Below are 18,042 nucleotides of genomic sequence, written 5' to 3' on the forward strand. Positions count from 1 at the left end.
TAACACTTTTTACAAATACATTTCTCACAAAGTTCTTGACAGAACCCCAAGCCCAATGTTGTTGTTAGTATTTTAACTGCAAACTGGAACATTGACCATCCCTGTCTCTGACCTGATGTTTTTTGACCATAGACTGAGTACTCTGTAGGGAGGTTCCCCAGTCTTTGGCGGAGGCAGAGGGCAGTTTGTCCTGGACCCAGACCAGCTCATCCTCCATGTCACGGTAGAACTGGAACAACAGCTGCCAGGATTCTAAGGTCTCCCGTCGGTTCTGCAATGGCTCAGCCAGACTGTTATATCTGCAATAACGAAATTTGGTTAAAATCAGTTTTGAAGGATCATGTAAAAAAAAAAAGTCCCAAAACTTACTACTGTGCAAAACCCTTACAATTCCTTTCACAAGCGCAGTCTCACAGCCATGCAGTATTGGTGTGTATGTGCTCTGTTACATAGTAATAAACATGTGTTTTGTTAATCTGTGTCGTACTCGGACTAATATTTAAATGTAGTTTGGGAGAATCAAAGACATAATATGCTTTGCCAGTATTATTTATATATCTTCGACAAAAAACAACAACTTACCTATTGACAGTTTGGCCTACTCGTTGCTGGATCTCCTGGGCCAGGAAGTTGCCCTTGGAGCTGAAGTCCTTGGCTGTATCCACCAGGCCCTGGACCCTCTCCAGATAGCCATCCACTACCTCCTCCAGGTCCTGTAGAGCCTTCAGCAGCCTGTTGACTGACGGCAGGTCAGTGCCACAGTCCTCGTTGGTTACTTCAACTTCTACGGACCCAAGCCACTCCTCGATGTCGTCCAGAGAACGTTGGAACTGTAAAGCCTGGTGGTAGAAAATAACAAATTCATAGAAGAATTATAGCTTAACACTTTACTTAAAGACCAAGAGCAGTCAAAATATGTTTTAAAACATATTGTACAACAATCTACACAAGACCTTCTATTCAGCAGGTTTTGCTGTTTTAATATAGACCAATAACTAAAGAGAGTCTAACTCCGACCACTCCCAGACAGTCCTAGCTAAATTCTTGTTTGATAATTTTTTTTTGTTAAAAAGCTATTTTTGTTTATTTTCAACCATTTTTATGGAAAACTATAAAAGTCAGGTTGTTGCCCAGAAAGGATTTGATATTGAAATAAAAACAGCTGCATTCGGCCTTTAAAGCAGAATGCTTTATTACTTGATTATTTTACCTGGAGGGGATGTTGTCTCTGCAAATGCACTACATGACCAAAAGTATGTGGACACATGATCATCGAACATCTCATTCCAAAATCATGGACATTAAAATGGAGTTGGACCCCCCTTTGCTGCTATAACAAACTCCACTTTTCTGGGAAGGCTTTCCACTAGATGTTGGAACATTGCTGCAGGAACATTGCTGCAGGGACTTGCTTCCATTCAGCCACAAGAGCATTAGTGAGGTCGGGCACTGATGTTGGGCGGTTAGGCCTGGCTCGCAGTTGATAGTGTTCTCCTGGCATCAGCTAAACCCAGATTCATCCGTCGGATTGTCAGATGGTGAAGCGTGATTCATCACTCCAGAGAATGTGTGTCCACTGCTCCAGAGTCCAATGGCGGCGAGCATTACACCACTCCAGCCAACGCTTGGTATTGCACATGGTGATCTTAGGCTTGTGCGGGGCTGCTCGGCCATGGAAACCCATTTCACGAAGCTCCGGAAAAACATTAAAAGTTACTGAGCTCTTCAGTAAGATCATTCTATTACCAATGTTTCCCTAAGGAGATTGCATGGGTGTGTGCCCGATTTTATACACCTGTCAGCAACGGCGCGTGTGGCTGAAATAGCCGAATCCACATACTTTTGTATGTGTAGTCGACCAATAAAATGTTATTTGATTTTTAGTTTATCATCTCATAAAAGTTACATTCTCTTTTTCACAGTATCATCTACTGTATCTATCATCAAAGATGAGTACAATCTATGAGGTGCAAATACCTGGTAGGCCTGCTGCAGACGAGATTTCTTCTCTTTACAGTTGTTGAGGAGCAGGTCCCAGCCATGGTTAAGGTCCTTCAGCCACGGTTTGATCTTCCCAGGAGTGGAGTGACCCGCTGCTATCATTCTCTCCCCCTCCTGGTGGTGAACATTGACTCAATAACACTTGCCTAGACCAGTCACTGCTAACTAACTATACTGTGGATAACATCTGCCGAGACACTGGTCTCAGAGCTTGCAGATTCTATGAAGGACAGAGAGCTATGTTATTCTATCTTAAGGTGTATTGAGCTGTCATAAGCCATAGGAAAGTACTGAGATAATACTCTGTGATTAATGTGCACTGAAAGCACTTCTTCACACATACCTTAGTAAGAGTGTCAACTCGGTTACGGTTGGCTAAGATCTCGGCCTCAAAGCTCTGGTGTTTCAGCAGTTTGGCCTGGAGGTTGATGGGGTCTCTCCAGCTTTCATCCAGGGCCACTGCATTCCTCTCATTGAGCCACGAGCACACCTGCAGGTTCCAGTTATCCCACATTACTTTACAGGTTCAAGGTACTACACATTACTTACAGTGCCTTCAGAAAGCATTCATACCCCTTGACTTATTCCACATTTTGTGTTACAGCCTAAATTCAGAATTGATTACATAGATTAGTTCTCACCCATCTGCACACAATACCCCATAATGACAAAGTGAAAATGAAACACAGAAATATCAAATTTACATAAGTATTCACACACCCGATGCTATGAACCTCCAAATTAAGCTTAGGAAGCATCCAATTTTCTTTGATAATCCATGTCACTACAACTTGATTGGAGTTGACCTGTGGCCAATTCAACTGTTTGTACATGATTTAGAAAGACACACAACTGTCTATATAAGGTCCCACAGTTGACAGAACATATCAGAGCTGAAAATATACTATGAAGTCCAAGGGCCTGTCCGTAGATCTCCGAGATAGAAATGTGATGAGGCATATATCTGGGGAAGGGTATAAAACCATTTCTAGAGTGTTTAAAGTTTCCAATACCACAGTGGTCTCCATCATTGGGAAATGGAAAAAATATTGAACTACCCAGACTCTGCCTTGAGCTAGCCGTCCAACCAAACTGAGCAAACGGGCAAAAAAGACCTTGGTCAAGGAGATGATCAAGAACCCAATGAACACACAGAACTGCACAGTTCCTTGGCTGAGATGGGAGAACCTGCCAGGACAACAGTCTCTACAGCACATCAGTTTGGAAAAAGACATGTAAAAGACTGAGATCATAAGGCAAAAGGTTTAGTGGTCTGATGAGACAAAAAGTTTTGGCATGAATACAAAGCGCTATGTCTGGAGAACCAGGCACAGCTCATCACCCATTTAACCGTAAAGCATGGTGGGGGGAACATCATGCTATGGGGATGCTTTTTAGTGGCAGGGACTGAGAGACTTGAAAGAATAGAGGGAATAATGAAAGGAGGCAAATACAGGCAAATCCTTGATGAGAACCTACTTCATAATGCAAACAACCTTAGACTGGGACGAAGATTTACGTTCCAACAGGACAATGACCCCAAGCTTACAGCCAAAGCAACACCAGGATGGCTTCAGAACAAGAATGTGAAAATCCTTGAGTGGCCCAGCCAAAGCCCAGACTTGAATCCCATTGAAAATCTGCAGGGAAGAATGCGAGAAAATCCCCAAATCCAGAAGTGCAAAGCTAATAGAGAAATACCCAAGACGACTCAAAGCTGTAATTGCCGCCAAAGGTGCTTCTACAAAGTATTGACTCAGGGGTACACTTATGTTTTAGTCTTGCATACCAACCTCATAGACCCACACTAACATTGAGTTGGTTAAAGTGGACTCATCAAGCAGACCCAACTTCTCATACCTCATAACTGCTACCCAGGAATTTCTGGAGTTGTAGAGATTCTTCAAGAGCCTTCCGGCGAACCTTACTCATTTCCAACAGTTTTCCTTTTCTGGAGAGAGGCATGTTTTTTGAGTCAGGTATAGCAAACAAAGGCAGAAGAAATCATTGCATACACCAAACAATATACATATACAATTTACAATATACAATTTGTATATGGGCAGTCTTTGAAAACAGGGAAATATTTGGCTCATAGTTCATTGTTGGCTTCTACCTGAGCAGCACAGACTCGCTCTTGCACTTGATATTGTCCGAGTCAAAGTGTTTCTGCTGGATCAGCTGTTGGGCGAACCGCTCCACTCCTTCCACCTGCTCCATCTGAGCATCCAGAGTGTTCTCAAACAGGGCTTGCTTTCTCTGGAGGGTCTCCACATCAGATAGAGAACTCTGCAATAATCAATCAATGTTACAATTTAAACAACACATCTGATGCAGCCTTCATAAGTCCTTTAAAAAGGCCTACATAAATTGTTCACACATAATTTATGAGCAAATACATTTTAGTTCCTACCCCAAGATCTTCATTGGCCAGAAAGGCCTCCTTGTTGCTCAACCAGCTCTCACTTTGTTCCATGTAGCCAAGGAATATCTGAAATGAAAACAAGATTTATGTAACTTGTTTAAATGTATTTTACCCTTATTTTATTAGGTGCGTTGACTGCCAATAAGCAATAAATAAGCAGGAAAACATGCATAATGTTCGATGAGCTACATTCACAACATAAATTGTACAAATGTCTCTAAGTTAGGGTTACCTGTAGGCCTAGAGCCTGATCCAGAGTCTTCTTCCTGATCTGCCAGGTCTGGCTCAGACCCATCTTGGCCTCTTCCAGCTTGGTCAGAGACTTATTGATCTCTGATGATGAGCTGTGTCCAGACTTTACCAGACTCAGGCCAAAGTCTCTGACAGAGTCGATACGCTCCCCCCGTGCATCAATCTCAGTCTAGAACACATTAACACATTTCATCTCTTCCGGAAACATACGTTTGCAATTTAAAAATGGGTCTTATGGGAGGTTAAAATATTTGTAAACCTCCTTTTCTAGTGAGATCTAGAAAGATAAAGAGCAAGACCTAGAAAGAGAGCCAAGATAACTTGAATATCATAATCAGTCGTCACCTTCCAGTCTTGATGTTCTACTATGAATCGCTCTGCCTCGTTCTTGCTCTTGGGCAGGCCTTTCTCTCCCATCTCAGAGCTCTGCTTCAGGGTCCAGTCCAGTAGGAGGCGCTGGTTAGCCTTGAACAGCTGCAGTTGGTGAGCTTCCTGCAGCCTCTCCTTCCTGTAACATCACTTCCTATAAGTCTCTCTGCTGCTTCCCCATACCCCATAATAATACAAATGGAAGTAGATGGTATCCTAACAGAGCACACACATCTATACTGTCATAATGACTTGAATAATGATTCCATTGTGTCATTTTTGCAAGATCAAAGTACACTATATATACACATACGTATGTGGACAGCCCTTCAAATTAGAGGATTTGGCTATTTCAGCCAAACACGTTGCTGACGGGTATGTAAAATAAGGCACACAGCCATGCAATCTCCATAGACAAACATTGGCAGTAGAATGGCCTTATAGAAGAGCTCATTGACTTTCAACATGGTACCGTCACAGGATGCCACCTTTCCAACAAGTCAGAAATTTCTGCCCTGCTAGAGCTGCCCCGGTCAACTGTAAGTTGATGCCAAGCTTCGGCTGGAGTGGTGTAAAGCTCGCCTCCATTGGACTAGAGCAATGGAAACGTGTTCTCTGGAGTGATGAATCACGCTTCACCATCTGACAGTCCCACGGTCTAATCTGCCAGGAGAAAGCTACCTGCCCCAATGCATAGTGCCAAATGTAAAGTTTGGTGGACGAGAAATAATTGTCTGGGGCTGTTTTTCATGGTTCGGGCTAGGTTGCAGTGAAGGGAAATCTTAACGCTACAGCATACAATGACATTCTAGACGATTCTGAGCTTACAACTTTGTGAGATCATTGTGGAAGAACTTGATTGGCCTGCACAGGGCCCTGACCTCAACCCCATCGAAGACCTTTGGGATGAATTGGAACGCCAACTGTGAGCCATGCCTAATCTCCCACATCAGTGCCCGACCTCACTAATGCTCGTGGCTGAATGGAAACAAGTCCTCACAGCAATGTTCCAACATCTAGTGGAAAGCCTTCCCAGCAGAGTGGAGGCTGTTATAGCAGCCAAAGGGGAACCAACTCCATATTAATGCCCATGATTTTGGAAAGAGATGTTCGACGGGCAGGTGTCCACATACTTTTGGTCGTGTAGTGTATCACGTTGGGAAAGAGTACATATTTTCAGGATATTTCAGTTATTATTTGCAACACACCTGAGTTTAATGTCCTTCTCCAGCTTCACAAGGCCGGTTTTGACCTCTTTCTGCTTTTTGCTCAGTTTGTCGGCCATCACAGACTGAGCTTTTAGGCGGTCAGCGGTGTCCTTTTCCAGTGCCTGGCAAATCAACACAAGACCAGGATGCAATTAGTTGGTCTTTCAAATATTCGATTCAATTCAACTATATTTTTATTTTTCACTGTAAATCGTATTACAGTTTATCGGGCCATGTTGTGGCTTCTTCTTACCTTGCCTCTTTCTTGTATGACTCCAGCCTCGCGTTCAGTCTCCTCGTGGCGTCGTATCAGATTCTCCACACTCTCCACATCCCAGCCACAGTCCTGGCCTTGCAGCAGATGCATCTACAATAGGAATCCCAGCAGATAGGAATTAAATATAATATGATGTGGACACACTGTCAAGACAACAAGGGTGTGTCATGACGTTGCCTTGTTGGTGAGGTTTATGACCCCCATAAATACCTTTCCCCCCTTTCCTCTCTCTACTCTACAGACTTGACTTTTGGAAAAGCTAACATAGAGAGAGTCTGGTAACATCAAAAGGGTGGGGAACGGAACCATATTTCGGTAATCCAACCAGTTGAAAATATCCGTTGGTACTTAAAGAATATGATGTCAAATCAGTTGAAGTCTGAGACATTATTACTGAAGATAGGATGACATAAACTGTATCTTGGAAAGTCTACACATTCTATCAGATTCACATGGAACTATTGTGCAATTTAAATGTTTAAATATGAAGCTATTTGTGAAAAGATGAAATGTAATTTTAGCATCTAAATGAGAGAATTGTTTTCATAAGTGAACTATGCTCAACTCAGTGGCCCCAACCATGTGAACAGACATTGGTTGTAAACTATGAAACATGCCCTTCTCTCCACCACTACAAAAGCCTGTTGAGGAAAAGTCAACCTTGTGAACCCGATGACGTGAGGACTGCTGTCCATACATTTAAAAGGGCTAATACCAACTACAGAACTAAGCCAACCTCAGCGTGAGCTCTGGTTGCAAATGGTTGAACGACTACAACCTAGCGAAATTAACATTGTGTTCCCGGTGAAGTGAGGACTGATGTCCATACATTTAAAAGGGCGAATTTCAACGTGGAGGTGGTGATCAACACGCTGGAAGGATGAATTTAGACTATACCAGACAGAATATAGCATGAGCTTAAAGTATGGCAACTTGGTATGAACTTTGAACTCTTATTCACTAAAGAAGTGATACATCCTAGATGTCAAGTTAGCAGCAGCAGCTGTAAACGTGGGCTAGGAAAGAACGGACAATCTCTTCAGAAAGACAGGGTACTACAACGTATCCGTTCTACCACACAACATATTCTTCAAAGGACAAGAGGGATCTCTGCTGGGCAACCCAGCCTTCCATCTACAACCAATCTATCGAAGCACAGCTCAGAGTAAATATTTCTTACATTTTCCTTTTCCAAAATGAGCGGTTATTTAGAATGCATAAGATTCTGTATTTCCGATAGCATAGCTTCATAAGGTCCGATAGAGACCCAATCCCTTTGTTCCTCAGTCTTCCCGCGCTTTAATTCAAACTCAACCCCTTTTCTTTGTGTAACCAGCTGTCATATCGGTTCCATCCACTAGGGACGTTTTCTTGTATGACATAATTAGTAATCAATGTATGATCCATCCTATGTATATGCAATTCTGTGTGATTATTTAGGTATTTAGTAAATAAATAATTAAACCAATTTTTTATTGCTTATTCAACTTGTTAGCCAGGGTTCTTGAAGATAACCAAGAATTTTACGACGTTCAGATGAGACTGAATAAGGTGATTGATTGGGCCTCCCGAGTGGCGTTGTGCCACCAGAGATTCTGGGTTCGAGCCCAGGCGAAAGTGCACAATTGGCCCAGTGTCATCCGGGTTAGGGAGGGTTTGGCCGGCAGGGATATCCTTGTCTTATCACGCACTAGCAACTCCTATGGCAGGCCGGGCGCAGTGCACGCTGACACGGTTGCCAGGTGTACAGTGTTTCCTCCGACACATTGGTGCGGCTGGCTTCCGGGTTGGATGGGCATTGTGTCAAGAAGTAGTTCGGCTTAGTTGGGTTGTGTTTCAGAGGACGCATGGCTCTCGACCTTCGCCTCTCCCGAGTCCATACGGGAGTTGCAGCGATGAGACAAGACTGTAACTACTACCAATTGGGGAGAAAAAAGGTGTGAAAAATAAAGAATAATAATAATTGACTGCTATTGATATAAAAGATTACCAGGTCTTTAAGAGTTTATTCGGAAGACAACAGCTCTATAAACATTCTTCCGTGGTGCCTCGACATTCTAGTTAATTACATTTACATGATTAGTTTAATCAGGTAATATTAATTACAGAGAAATTACTTTAGAAAATATCATGACAGGTGTATACTCAAATACTGTACTCTGAAACTGAGAACTGTGATATCTTCATATGACATCTGTTACAGTAAGTTACAGTAAGAGACTTAATATTAAGTAGGTTTTATAGAGAAGGGTTAAGATGAAGCCATTCCAACCTTCTCATTGGCTCTCTCCCGGACTTCATCCAGTTCTCTGATGAGAGAGTGGATCACCAGCGCTGCCTCCAGCTTCTTCTTATAGCTGCTCAGGTTGCCATGGAACTTACTCCATCTGATGGAAGGTGTGGTGAAAAGAAAAGGTGTTAGAGCAGGTCCAACAAATATATAATTACACTACAGTATGTGTACAGCACATTACAACTTTTCTGGTTGAATAAAGGCAATGGAACCTGTGAGCGGTAGAAATAGTTTTCCTCTTGAAGGACAGACATCACCACAGTCATCATCATCATCATCAACACATTTTCCCAGTAGGTTGGGTGTCACCTGTCATTAAGCTGCTGTCTGCGCTGTTTCACTGTGGCGAGGTCGTCACTGTTCTGCCTCTCCAGCCGAGCAGCCAGGCTGTTGATGGCCTTGATGTGAGCATCGTCCACTGTGACTTCCTGAAATAAAACGCACTCAATTCAATTTTCCAATTCTCCTTCTTGATAAGTGTCACTAAACTCACCCAAAGTTCCAAGTCCAGCAGCGATGGAAAACGTCAGTACTGTAAATTCCGTATGTTCGTTCAGAAACAAACTCACCCCAGAGCCTGACCCTCTAAACTCATTCAGTTTCTTCAGCAGTTGGAGCCCATGCTCATAGTCTGTGCCAACATCCCCTATGTTTATCATCACCTCCTGAAAAATAACAGAAAACACATAACAAATCTATGTAAAAAAATAATGATTTCCATGTTTGTTTTTTTCATATTATCAATATGCGAGACATGCTGACAACTACTGGTATCGTGGTAGCTCCTGCATTCTTCTTGGAATCCAACGTTTTGTGGTTGCATTCTCATCTAAAAAGTCTCACATTGCCATACTGCCTCCTCTTGAAAGTTCCTTCATACATTGTTTTTCTAAGTGGTGTGCTCTGACAAAAAAGATTGTTGTTGACTGAAGCTTAACACATTTAACACTGAAACTTGCATCTGATTCAAGTGTGCAGGGACTTCTTTTCATAGCTCTTCTAGGATCATCAATTCATCAATTGTTCTAGTCCATTCTTACCTTCTGTCTGATCCAGACCTCCACCTGGTCCACCTTCTGCAGAAACTCCAAGAAGTCTCTGTTGTCTTCTAGAACCTTCCCCCTGGCGGCCACCGCCAGCTTCAGCTCCTCCCAGTGTTTCTCCAGAGCTGCAACACTACGACGAACCTCCTGGGACTTAGGGTGATGCAGAGACACCAGCTCCTCACCAGCCTAGGCCAGCACAGGGGTCAGTTTGAGTCAGCTCAAACATTGATACATGAATCTCTATGACATATTATGACTTATTATGAGACATTATAAAGGCTCCTACATCCTTATAAGAAGTTGTAAAGGATTATAAGGATGAAGTGTTACTGAACTATGCACTGTAGTTATCACTGACAAGAAACCCTCCTCAGTGTAGTTTAATAACAGCTCATACCAGCTGCACTGAGTCAATGATTCTGCTGTGGGCGAGAATCTCTGCCTCAAAGACTTGATGTTTTTGGAGCAGCTTCATCTTGGTCTGCAGGTTGCTCAGGTCCACCTTGGAGTCCTCCTGCATCTTCTGCATACGCTCCGACACCCACTCCTCAGCCTGGGCCAAAGACAGACAACATCACAACATCACTTCATCTACCACAGGCAGACCTTGGTTCAAATAGTCATTATTTTCCATAATTATTTATCTCTAAATACTCCATCTACACTTGATTGAGCTTTTCTGGTGCAAGGGAACTAAAGGACTAGTCTCGAAGTCCAAGCCCATCTGGCACTCCAGGTCAGCCAGGCTCAACGGGTGAAAGTAGTTGAAAGAAAACAAATTGTATTTGAATCATTGATGAATAAAAGAACTAGACTGCTTCCAAGATGGCCGACCGTAGTTTTCAACGTAATCCACTCACATTCGCATACACCGTTTCGTGGTTCTTTACATCTTTCTTTCTTTCTCAGTGCACACTAGCACTCAGTGCACACTGGACAGACAGCAGTATCACGCGAACATGCTCTTGGAACTCTGTCAGAGCGTGCTAAGCACGTCAATGGATAGTTTGTACTCAAAGGTGATGACTAAAGTGTCGTCTTAGAAATGTTCAAATTTGACTTTTCCATGTCGACGTCTACCGGAATTGTCTTTCTGGGCCAGACATCAGTTAAACTGCAGTACCAAAGCAAAACTGTAAGTGTAGTCAAAAGCGTGCTTCTGGCCCGGAACCCTGGCCCCTGGATTGGAACCCATGTCTGACCACAGGTGATGTGGGGTACTGTACCTCGGCAGCATTGCGGTTGAAGATGCAGAGCAACCTGGAGATGGCCAACTCCTCTCTGCGTTTGATTGACAGTCCCTTAATCCTGCTTCGCCTCTCCAGGAGGGCCTTCAACTTGCTGTGGATGTGGCCGGCTTTCTCACGACTGAAGTCTTCCTTCTTCAGTCTCTCAGCAAGGTCCTTCAGCAATGATATCTAAAGAGCAATGAGAGTGATGTGGTTGAACAGGCTGAGACACATACACAGAACACTTGACAGTGTATGTTATATCATAGATGATTCAATTTAAAAATGTAATCACCCATGTCTTTTTATTTAAAACATTTTTTTTTATCCTACTGACATTTTAGGACTTTGTCAAGCAACTAGTTACCTACATTTTTTTTTACCATGATTTCTGTGTTAATATGGAGGAATTAAAAATAATCTTGTATTTTGTATACTAGTGGTGTGTGGCAAACCTGAAAATGTTGACTCAATAGTAAACTTTGTAAACCAAATTTGGCACAAACGTAACATGTAAAGTGTTGGTCCCATGTTTCCCACCCATGGCTGTGCCCCTGCCCAGTCACATGAAATCCATAGATTAGGGCCTAATTCATTTATTTCAATTGACTGATTTCCTTATATGAACTGTATTTCAGTAAAATCGTTGAAATTGTTGCATGCTGCGTTTAAAGATATGGAGCAACCCCAGATTTGGCCCCTCAGGAGCGTAGCAGCCACTATAACACAATCTACATAACCAAGTTGTGGTTATCATCTTTCAGATGCAATTGGAACAGAGTTGATAGCCCATAATGTTCCAAAGGTAGAGTTGAAAGTGTGATGGCACCGGCACCTATATTACCTATTACCTATATAGCCAATATCAGTTGCCATTTTACGTCGTACAGGTATGTCAGATTAGCTCAATCGCCACCTCTTTCAGCCTCCTAGTACCACAGAAACAACACTTTGAATGAATAACAGACAAATGTTAATATCAAGTGGCCATGGATGAAATTAATCAAAATATCTGTTCAAATCATGAAAAACATACAAACGTGTCTATTTTGATCCATCACATTTTGACCATAAAGGTGTAATAAAAAAAATCCAATGCTTATTTGGGGGAACACTGCTTGACAGACATTATCTCTCTGAAATGATTACCAATTGTATCTCTTCGAAATCATTACTAATTATCAAAAATGATCCCAGTTGGTGTTTGTAAGCTAAAATGATGTTGGCGCTTTCAGAGTTAAGGACAATAGGATAGTGCCCTTCATAAAGACGGACAGCGGAGGATTGAATTCAGACCTTGTCCTCCTGAGTGCTGAGGAGTTTCTCAAAGGCTTCATGGCGTTTTATGAGTCCCTCTGTCTCATCAACTGACGTCCCCAGATCACTGTTCTTCAGAAGGATCTGGAAGGCAAAACAAGAAGTTGGGGGCATTCAAAATATGAACATGTACTGTAGCATAGGAGAACATGTGTTTTGCTTCAAAATGGATGTAATTGCACCGTCAGAGGGGCTTGCATTGACAATGTGAGTCTTGAAACAGAGCATATATTCTTTGATTGACCAGCTTTGACCTCTGACCTCTTGGGAGTTGGTGATCTTCTCCATGCTCTCTGTGTCCCTGTAGAAGACCTGTTCCAGGTGGGTCCCCTCCAGGCCTCTCTGTTTCCTCTCCCAGTGGCCATGAAGTGAGTCCCTCTCCTCCTGTAGACCACTCAGCTTATCCTGGACCTGGTAGGAGGAAGACACCACACATTGCCAGCTTATTTAGGTACCATTTATGTAAAACCAACTCTCTCATCTTGTATGTATTCAAGCCTCAGAATGCTGGGACAGTAGACAATATTTTCACAGAAAACATTGAGACATTTACAGGAATACAGAGTGTGTATATGCTCATACAGGGTGTGTATTCAATGTGTGTAATTCTGCTGCAACTGAATTGTGTTTCTGTGGCAATAAAGATCTCTTAAATTGAATACCTCTCTTGCGTTGTGTCTGTCCTGCACCTGCAGCTCCTGCCCCATGGCCACTGCCTGGTCGTAGGTCTCCTCCCGGGCCACGATCTCAGCCCACAGCTGCTGGTGCTGGGCCAGGTGCAGGTCACAGGTGGCCACGTCTCTAATAGACTCCTCCGCTGTCATCACATTCAGCACCTGGGCACACCACAGAGCATAGTCCTGGACCTAGAACACCAAAATAGATTGACGTTAAAACCAACATGCAATATATACATCATGTAATATCCAAAACAATCAGTGTGACAAGAACTAGGAAACTCTTAATGCTGATTTCCTAGACTCAAATGAAGTCTACCCTGGACTAAAAAGCACGTTCAATGTAGAATCGCCATTGACAATGCTTATTAGTCCTGGTAAAGGCTCAGAGAGAGAGTTTGCAAATGGAAATGGTGTCTCTAATGGTTAATATAGAGTCAGTTACCGTGTTGAGGAAGAGGTAGCGCTGGCGTGCCCGTTTGAGGTCTCCCTCCCTCTGGTCCATGTGGAGGCGCAGTTTCTCCCAGTGCTCCACCACCTTCTGTTGTTGATCCTGCAGGAGAACCCTCATCTCTGGGGAGCACAGGTCCAGGGTGGAGTCTGCCATATCCAGCAACTCCTGGAGCTAAGAACAACCCATATGACAGGAAGATTCATAGATGGACAATGAAGACATGCAGGCAACCCCCACAACTGGCCTGGATGGTAATTTGAGTGACCTGTGCGCCACAAGATTGTGTTAGCCCGCTGGGCAAGTCTAAGGCAAGGTTACTTATCATACAAGCGTGGCTCACAAAACCTCCATTACAGTAACCACTGAGTGAAATATCCTCAAAGAACAGCTTAGAAAGCCCTAGCTCAATCGTTAGATCAAGAAAATGGAAGAGTAAGTGACAGTTTTATACAATCTACAGTATAATACAGGGCAAAAACAAATCGGAATTCTGGGTGAACGGATTATCATTGATTGCATTGTTGTTAAAGCGAGTCAATAAGAACATTTGTTCACAAAAGTTGTGGGTAAACTATTGATGTGTTGTGTTTAGTACCTGCTGCTCGTTCCCTGCTAGCACGTGGACTAGAGCCTCGTGTTTACGAAGCTGCAAAAGCACCCCTCGCAGGTCCCTGGCGATGTCATCAGGAATGCTCTTGTACCTCTCCTGTGGTGGTTGGAGAGAGAGTGAGAGAGGGGGGGGGGGGGGGGGGGGGGGGGTGGATGGATGGATGTCAGATCAGTGCCTTAAATTAAGTTGACGTCCTGACACCACACGGATAAGGAGCACAGTAAACATTGTAGGTCAAGACTGATAATTTTACACAGAGATGAACTCTATATGAACTCTGAGCAACACTGAGCCTCTCAGCAAGGCACTGAGCTATTATACACTACCGTTCAAAAGTTTGGGGTCACTTAGAAATGTCCTTGTTATTGAAAGAAAAACACAATTTTTGTCCATTAAATTGATCAGAAATACAGTGTAGACATTGTTAATGTTGTAAATGACTATTGTAGCTGGAATTGGCACATTGTTTAATGGAATATCTACATAGGCGTAGAGGCCCATTATCAGCAACCATCACTCCTGTGTTCCAATGGTACGTTGTGTTAGCTAATCTAAGTTTATAATTTTAAAAGGCTAAGTGATCATTAGAAAACCCTTTTGCTATTATGTTAGCACAGCTGAAAACTGTTATCCTGATTAAAGAAGCAATAAAACTGGCCTTATTTAGACTAGTTGAGTATCTGGAGCATCAGCATTTGTGGGTTGGATTACAGGCTCAAAATGGCCAGAAACAAAGAACTTTCTCCTGAAACTCATCAGTCTATTCTTGTTCTGAGAAACGAAGACTATTCCATGCGAGAAAAAAGCCATATCTCAGCCAATTTCAAAGAAAAGATTAAGATGGGCAAAAGAACGAACACAGGAAGTTTGGAAAAAAGTTATATGGACAGACAAATCTAAGTTTGAGGTGTTCAGATCACAAAGAAGAACTTTCGCGAGACGCAGAAAAAATGAAAAGACGCTGGAGGAGTGCTTGACGCCATCTGTCAAGCATGGTGGAGGCAATGTGATGGTCTGTGGGTGCTTTGGTGGTGGTAAAGTGGGAGATTTGTACAGGGTAAAAGGGATCTTGAAGAAGGAAGGCTACCACTCCATTTTGCAACGCCATGCCATACCCTGTGGACGGCGCTCAGTTGGAGCCAATTTCCTCCTACAACAGGACAATGACCCAAAGCACAGCTCCAAACTATGCAACTATTTAGGGAAGAAGCAGTCAGCTGGTATTCTGTCTATAATGGAGTGGCCAGCACAGTCACCGGATCTCAACCCTATTGAGCTGTTGTGGGAGCAGCTTGACCGTATGGTAAGAAGTGTCCATCAAGCCAATCCAACTTGTGGGAGGTGCTTCAGGAAGCATGGGGTGAAATCTCTTCAGATTACCACAACAAATTGACAACAAAAGGTCTGCAAGGATTTAATTGCTGCAAGCGGAGGATTCTTTGACGAAAGCAAAGTTTGAAGGACACAATTATTATTTCAATTAAAAATCATTATTTATAACCATGTCAATGTCTTGACGATATTTCCTATTAATTTGGAACTCATGTTTTCATGGAAAACATTGACATTTCTAAGTGACCCTACATTTTTGAACGGTAGAGTATTTATTTGATTAAACCTTTATTTAACTAGACAAGTCAGTTAAGAACAAATTCTTATTTACAATAACGGCCTACACCGGCCAAACCCGGACGACGCTGGGCTAATTGTGCACCGCCCTATGGGACTACCAATCACAGCCGGTTGTGATGCAGCCTGGATTCGAACCAGGGTGTCTGTAGTGACGCCTCTAGCACTGAGATGCAGTGCCTTAGACCACTGCGCCACTCACGAGCCCTACTTTCAAGACAATTTCTAATTCATCCAAAATATATTTATTTATGCTTAAACTGTACCTCAATATGTCCTAAGGCATCGGTGAGATCTCTGTAAAACTTGTGACACTCCTCGGCTTTGAGCAAACGGTCTTTGCGGTCTTTGGCCAAGTCCTGCAGTTCCTTCCATGACAAACTATCAAACAGGAGGGAAACAAGACAAAAACAACCGACTCAGGTCCTCAGGTAAGATCTCTTTAACATGACTTTCATCCCAGTAGACATAGCTGCTTGAAATGACATCATCATTGCAACAAGTTAAGAAGCATGTAATGATGTCATTTCAACCAGATTTGAGTTGTATTTCATCATTTGAATGTGGATACATGCGTTGTTAATTTATACAGTGGACTGGTAGTGTGAGCAATAAAGAGTATCGATTAGGTGCCCATACCTGAGCTGATGTTGTGTATCCCTGATGGTGGAAGCTTGAGGGTGCTTCTGTTGAATGAGACTATCAGCAAGCTCTTTGCAGCTCCGCATCCTATCAAAACCCACGTCCAAATTCTTCAGGAAGGCCTCAAATTTACCATTCAGTAGCTATCATGGGAAATCAAGAACATTTGTTGAAATTTTGTTTTCAATGACAAATGCCACATTTTGGAAGAAATAGGCATTAGTCACGCTCACAATCTGGATGATATTTTCCAACTGAACATTTTGGAGATCTGTGCAAATATATACTGTATAGACAGTAGTGGTAGATGGTATTTCTCACCACTACATGTTCATAGTCATTTCCATAGTCCTCAGAGGAGGCTATCTGTCTCTGCTGTGTGATCCAGTCGTCCAGCTCTGAAGACTCCCGTCTGAACTCATGGAGGTGGAGAGCCTCCCTCAGCTTTTGGCCCCTAAGAGAAGGTAGACAACTCCTCTGTTACACACAAGACACTCACCCATAACATATGTCTCCTTGTGGTGCCTGTTGTTTGGGGGGGGGGGGGGGGGGGGGCATTAAACCATGATCTCATGGCATCTTTGTATCAAATGTCATGTTTTTGATTGCTTGAGCTCACCTGACTTGGGCTTGGTGTTGCAGCTGGCTCATCTGACTGCTGATGCGGCTGTATGGTCTGTTGACCTCGTCCAGGTTCCACTCATGGACGGCTGACGCCACACTATCCCCCAGCTCCTCCACCTGGGCCTTCAGCACCTCCATCTGCCCCTCCACCGCCTGCAGTACACACAACAGAGACAGCAGCATTACACAATCCATGCTCCTCATCGTGCAGCTGCATTAGACACCATGCTCCTCATTGTGCAGCTGCATTAGACACCATGCTCCTCATTGTGCAGCTGCATTAGACACCATGCTCCTCACAGTGCAGCTGCATTAGACACCATGCTCCTCATTGTGCAGCTGCATTAGACACCATGCTCCTCATTGTGCAGCTGCATTAGACACCATGCTCCTCAAGGTGCAGCTGCATTAGACACCATGCTCCTCACAGTGCAGCTGCATTAGACACCATGCTCCTCACCGTGCAGCTGCATTAGACACCATGCTCCTCACCGTGCAGTTGCATTAGACACCATGCTCCTCACAGTGCAGCTGTATTAGACACCATGCTCCTCACAGTGCAGCTGCATTAGACACCATGCTCCTCACAGTGCAGCTGCATTAGACACCATGCTCCTCACAGTGCAGCTGCATTAGACACCATGCTCCTCACAGTGCAGCTGCATTAGACACCATGTTCCTCACCGTGCAGCTGCATTAGACACCATGTTCCTCACAGTGCAGCTGCATTAGACACCATGCTCCTCACAGTGCAGCTGCATTAGACACCATGTTCCTCACAGTGCAGCTGCATTAGACACCATGCTCCTCACCGTGCAGATGCATTAGACACCATGCTCCTCACCGTGCAGATGCATTAGACACCATGCTCCTCACAGTGCAGCTGCATTAGACACCATGTTCCTCACAGTGCAGCTGCATTAGACACCATGCTCCTCACAGTGCAGCTGTATTAGACACCATGCTCCTCACAGTGCAGCTGTATTAGA

At 43.5% G+C, this 18,042-nt stretch overlaps 1 protein-coding gene across 1 annotated transcript in view; it reads right to left on the minus strand.

The window, feature by feature from the left end:
* The window catches only part of sptbn5 (spectrin, beta, non-erythrocytic 5), a 54,587-nt gene that overhangs the window by 7,756 nt on the left and 28,789 nt on the right, over positions 1-18,042 (minus strand). Inside the window, exons 30-55 of the mRNA XM_036954684.1 lie at positions 17,049-17,206; positions 16,751-16,883; positions 16,427-16,572; positions 16,054-16,168; positions 14,144-14,254; positions 13,540-13,719; positions 13,080-13,283; positions 12,679-12,828; positions 12,397-12,501; positions 11,098-11,289; positions 10,269-10,424; positions 9,866-10,057; positions 9,395-9,490; positions 9,135-9,253; positions 8,805-8,919; positions 6,509-6,622; positions 6,256-6,377; positions 5,024-5,186; positions 4,659-4,847; positions 4,415-4,492; positions 4,118-4,290; positions 3,862-3,952; positions 2,345-2,491; positions 1,978-2,115; positions 583-839; positions 113-299 (exon numbers count right to left, since the gene is read on the minus strand). Of these exons, the coding sequence (XP_036810579.1) occupies positions 113-299; positions 583-839; positions 1,978-2,115; positions 2,345-2,491; positions 3,862-3,952; positions 4,118-4,290; positions 4,415-4,492; positions 4,659-4,847; positions 5,024-5,186; positions 6,256-6,377; positions 6,509-6,622; positions 8,805-8,919; positions 9,135-9,253; positions 9,395-9,490; positions 9,866-10,057; positions 10,269-10,424; positions 11,098-11,289; positions 12,397-12,501; positions 12,679-12,828; positions 13,080-13,283; positions 13,540-13,719; positions 14,144-14,254; positions 16,054-16,168; positions 16,427-16,572; positions 16,751-16,883; positions 17,049-17,206 (3,831 nt within the window). The remainder of the gene's footprint in view (positions 1-112; positions 300-582; positions 840-1,977; positions 2,116-2,344; positions 2,492-3,861; positions 3,953-4,117; positions 4,291-4,414; positions 4,493-4,658; positions 4,848-5,023; positions 5,187-6,255; positions 6,378-6,508; positions 6,623-8,804; positions 8,920-9,134; positions 9,254-9,394; positions 9,491-9,865; positions 10,058-10,268; positions 10,425-11,097; positions 11,290-12,396; positions 12,502-12,678; positions 12,829-13,079; positions 13,284-13,539; positions 13,720-14,143; positions 14,255-16,053; positions 16,169-16,426; positions 16,573-16,750; positions 16,884-17,048; positions 17,207-18,042) is intronic.

The sequence above is a fragment of the Oncorhynchus mykiss genome, chromosome 19 (genome assembly GCF_013265735.2).
Source record: "Oncorhynchus mykiss isolate Arlee chromosome 19, USDA_OmykA_1.1, whole genome shotgun sequence".
Taxonomy (NCBI): domain Eukaryota; kingdom Metazoa; phylum Chordata; class Actinopteri; order Salmoniformes; family Salmonidae; genus Oncorhynchus; species Oncorhynchus mykiss.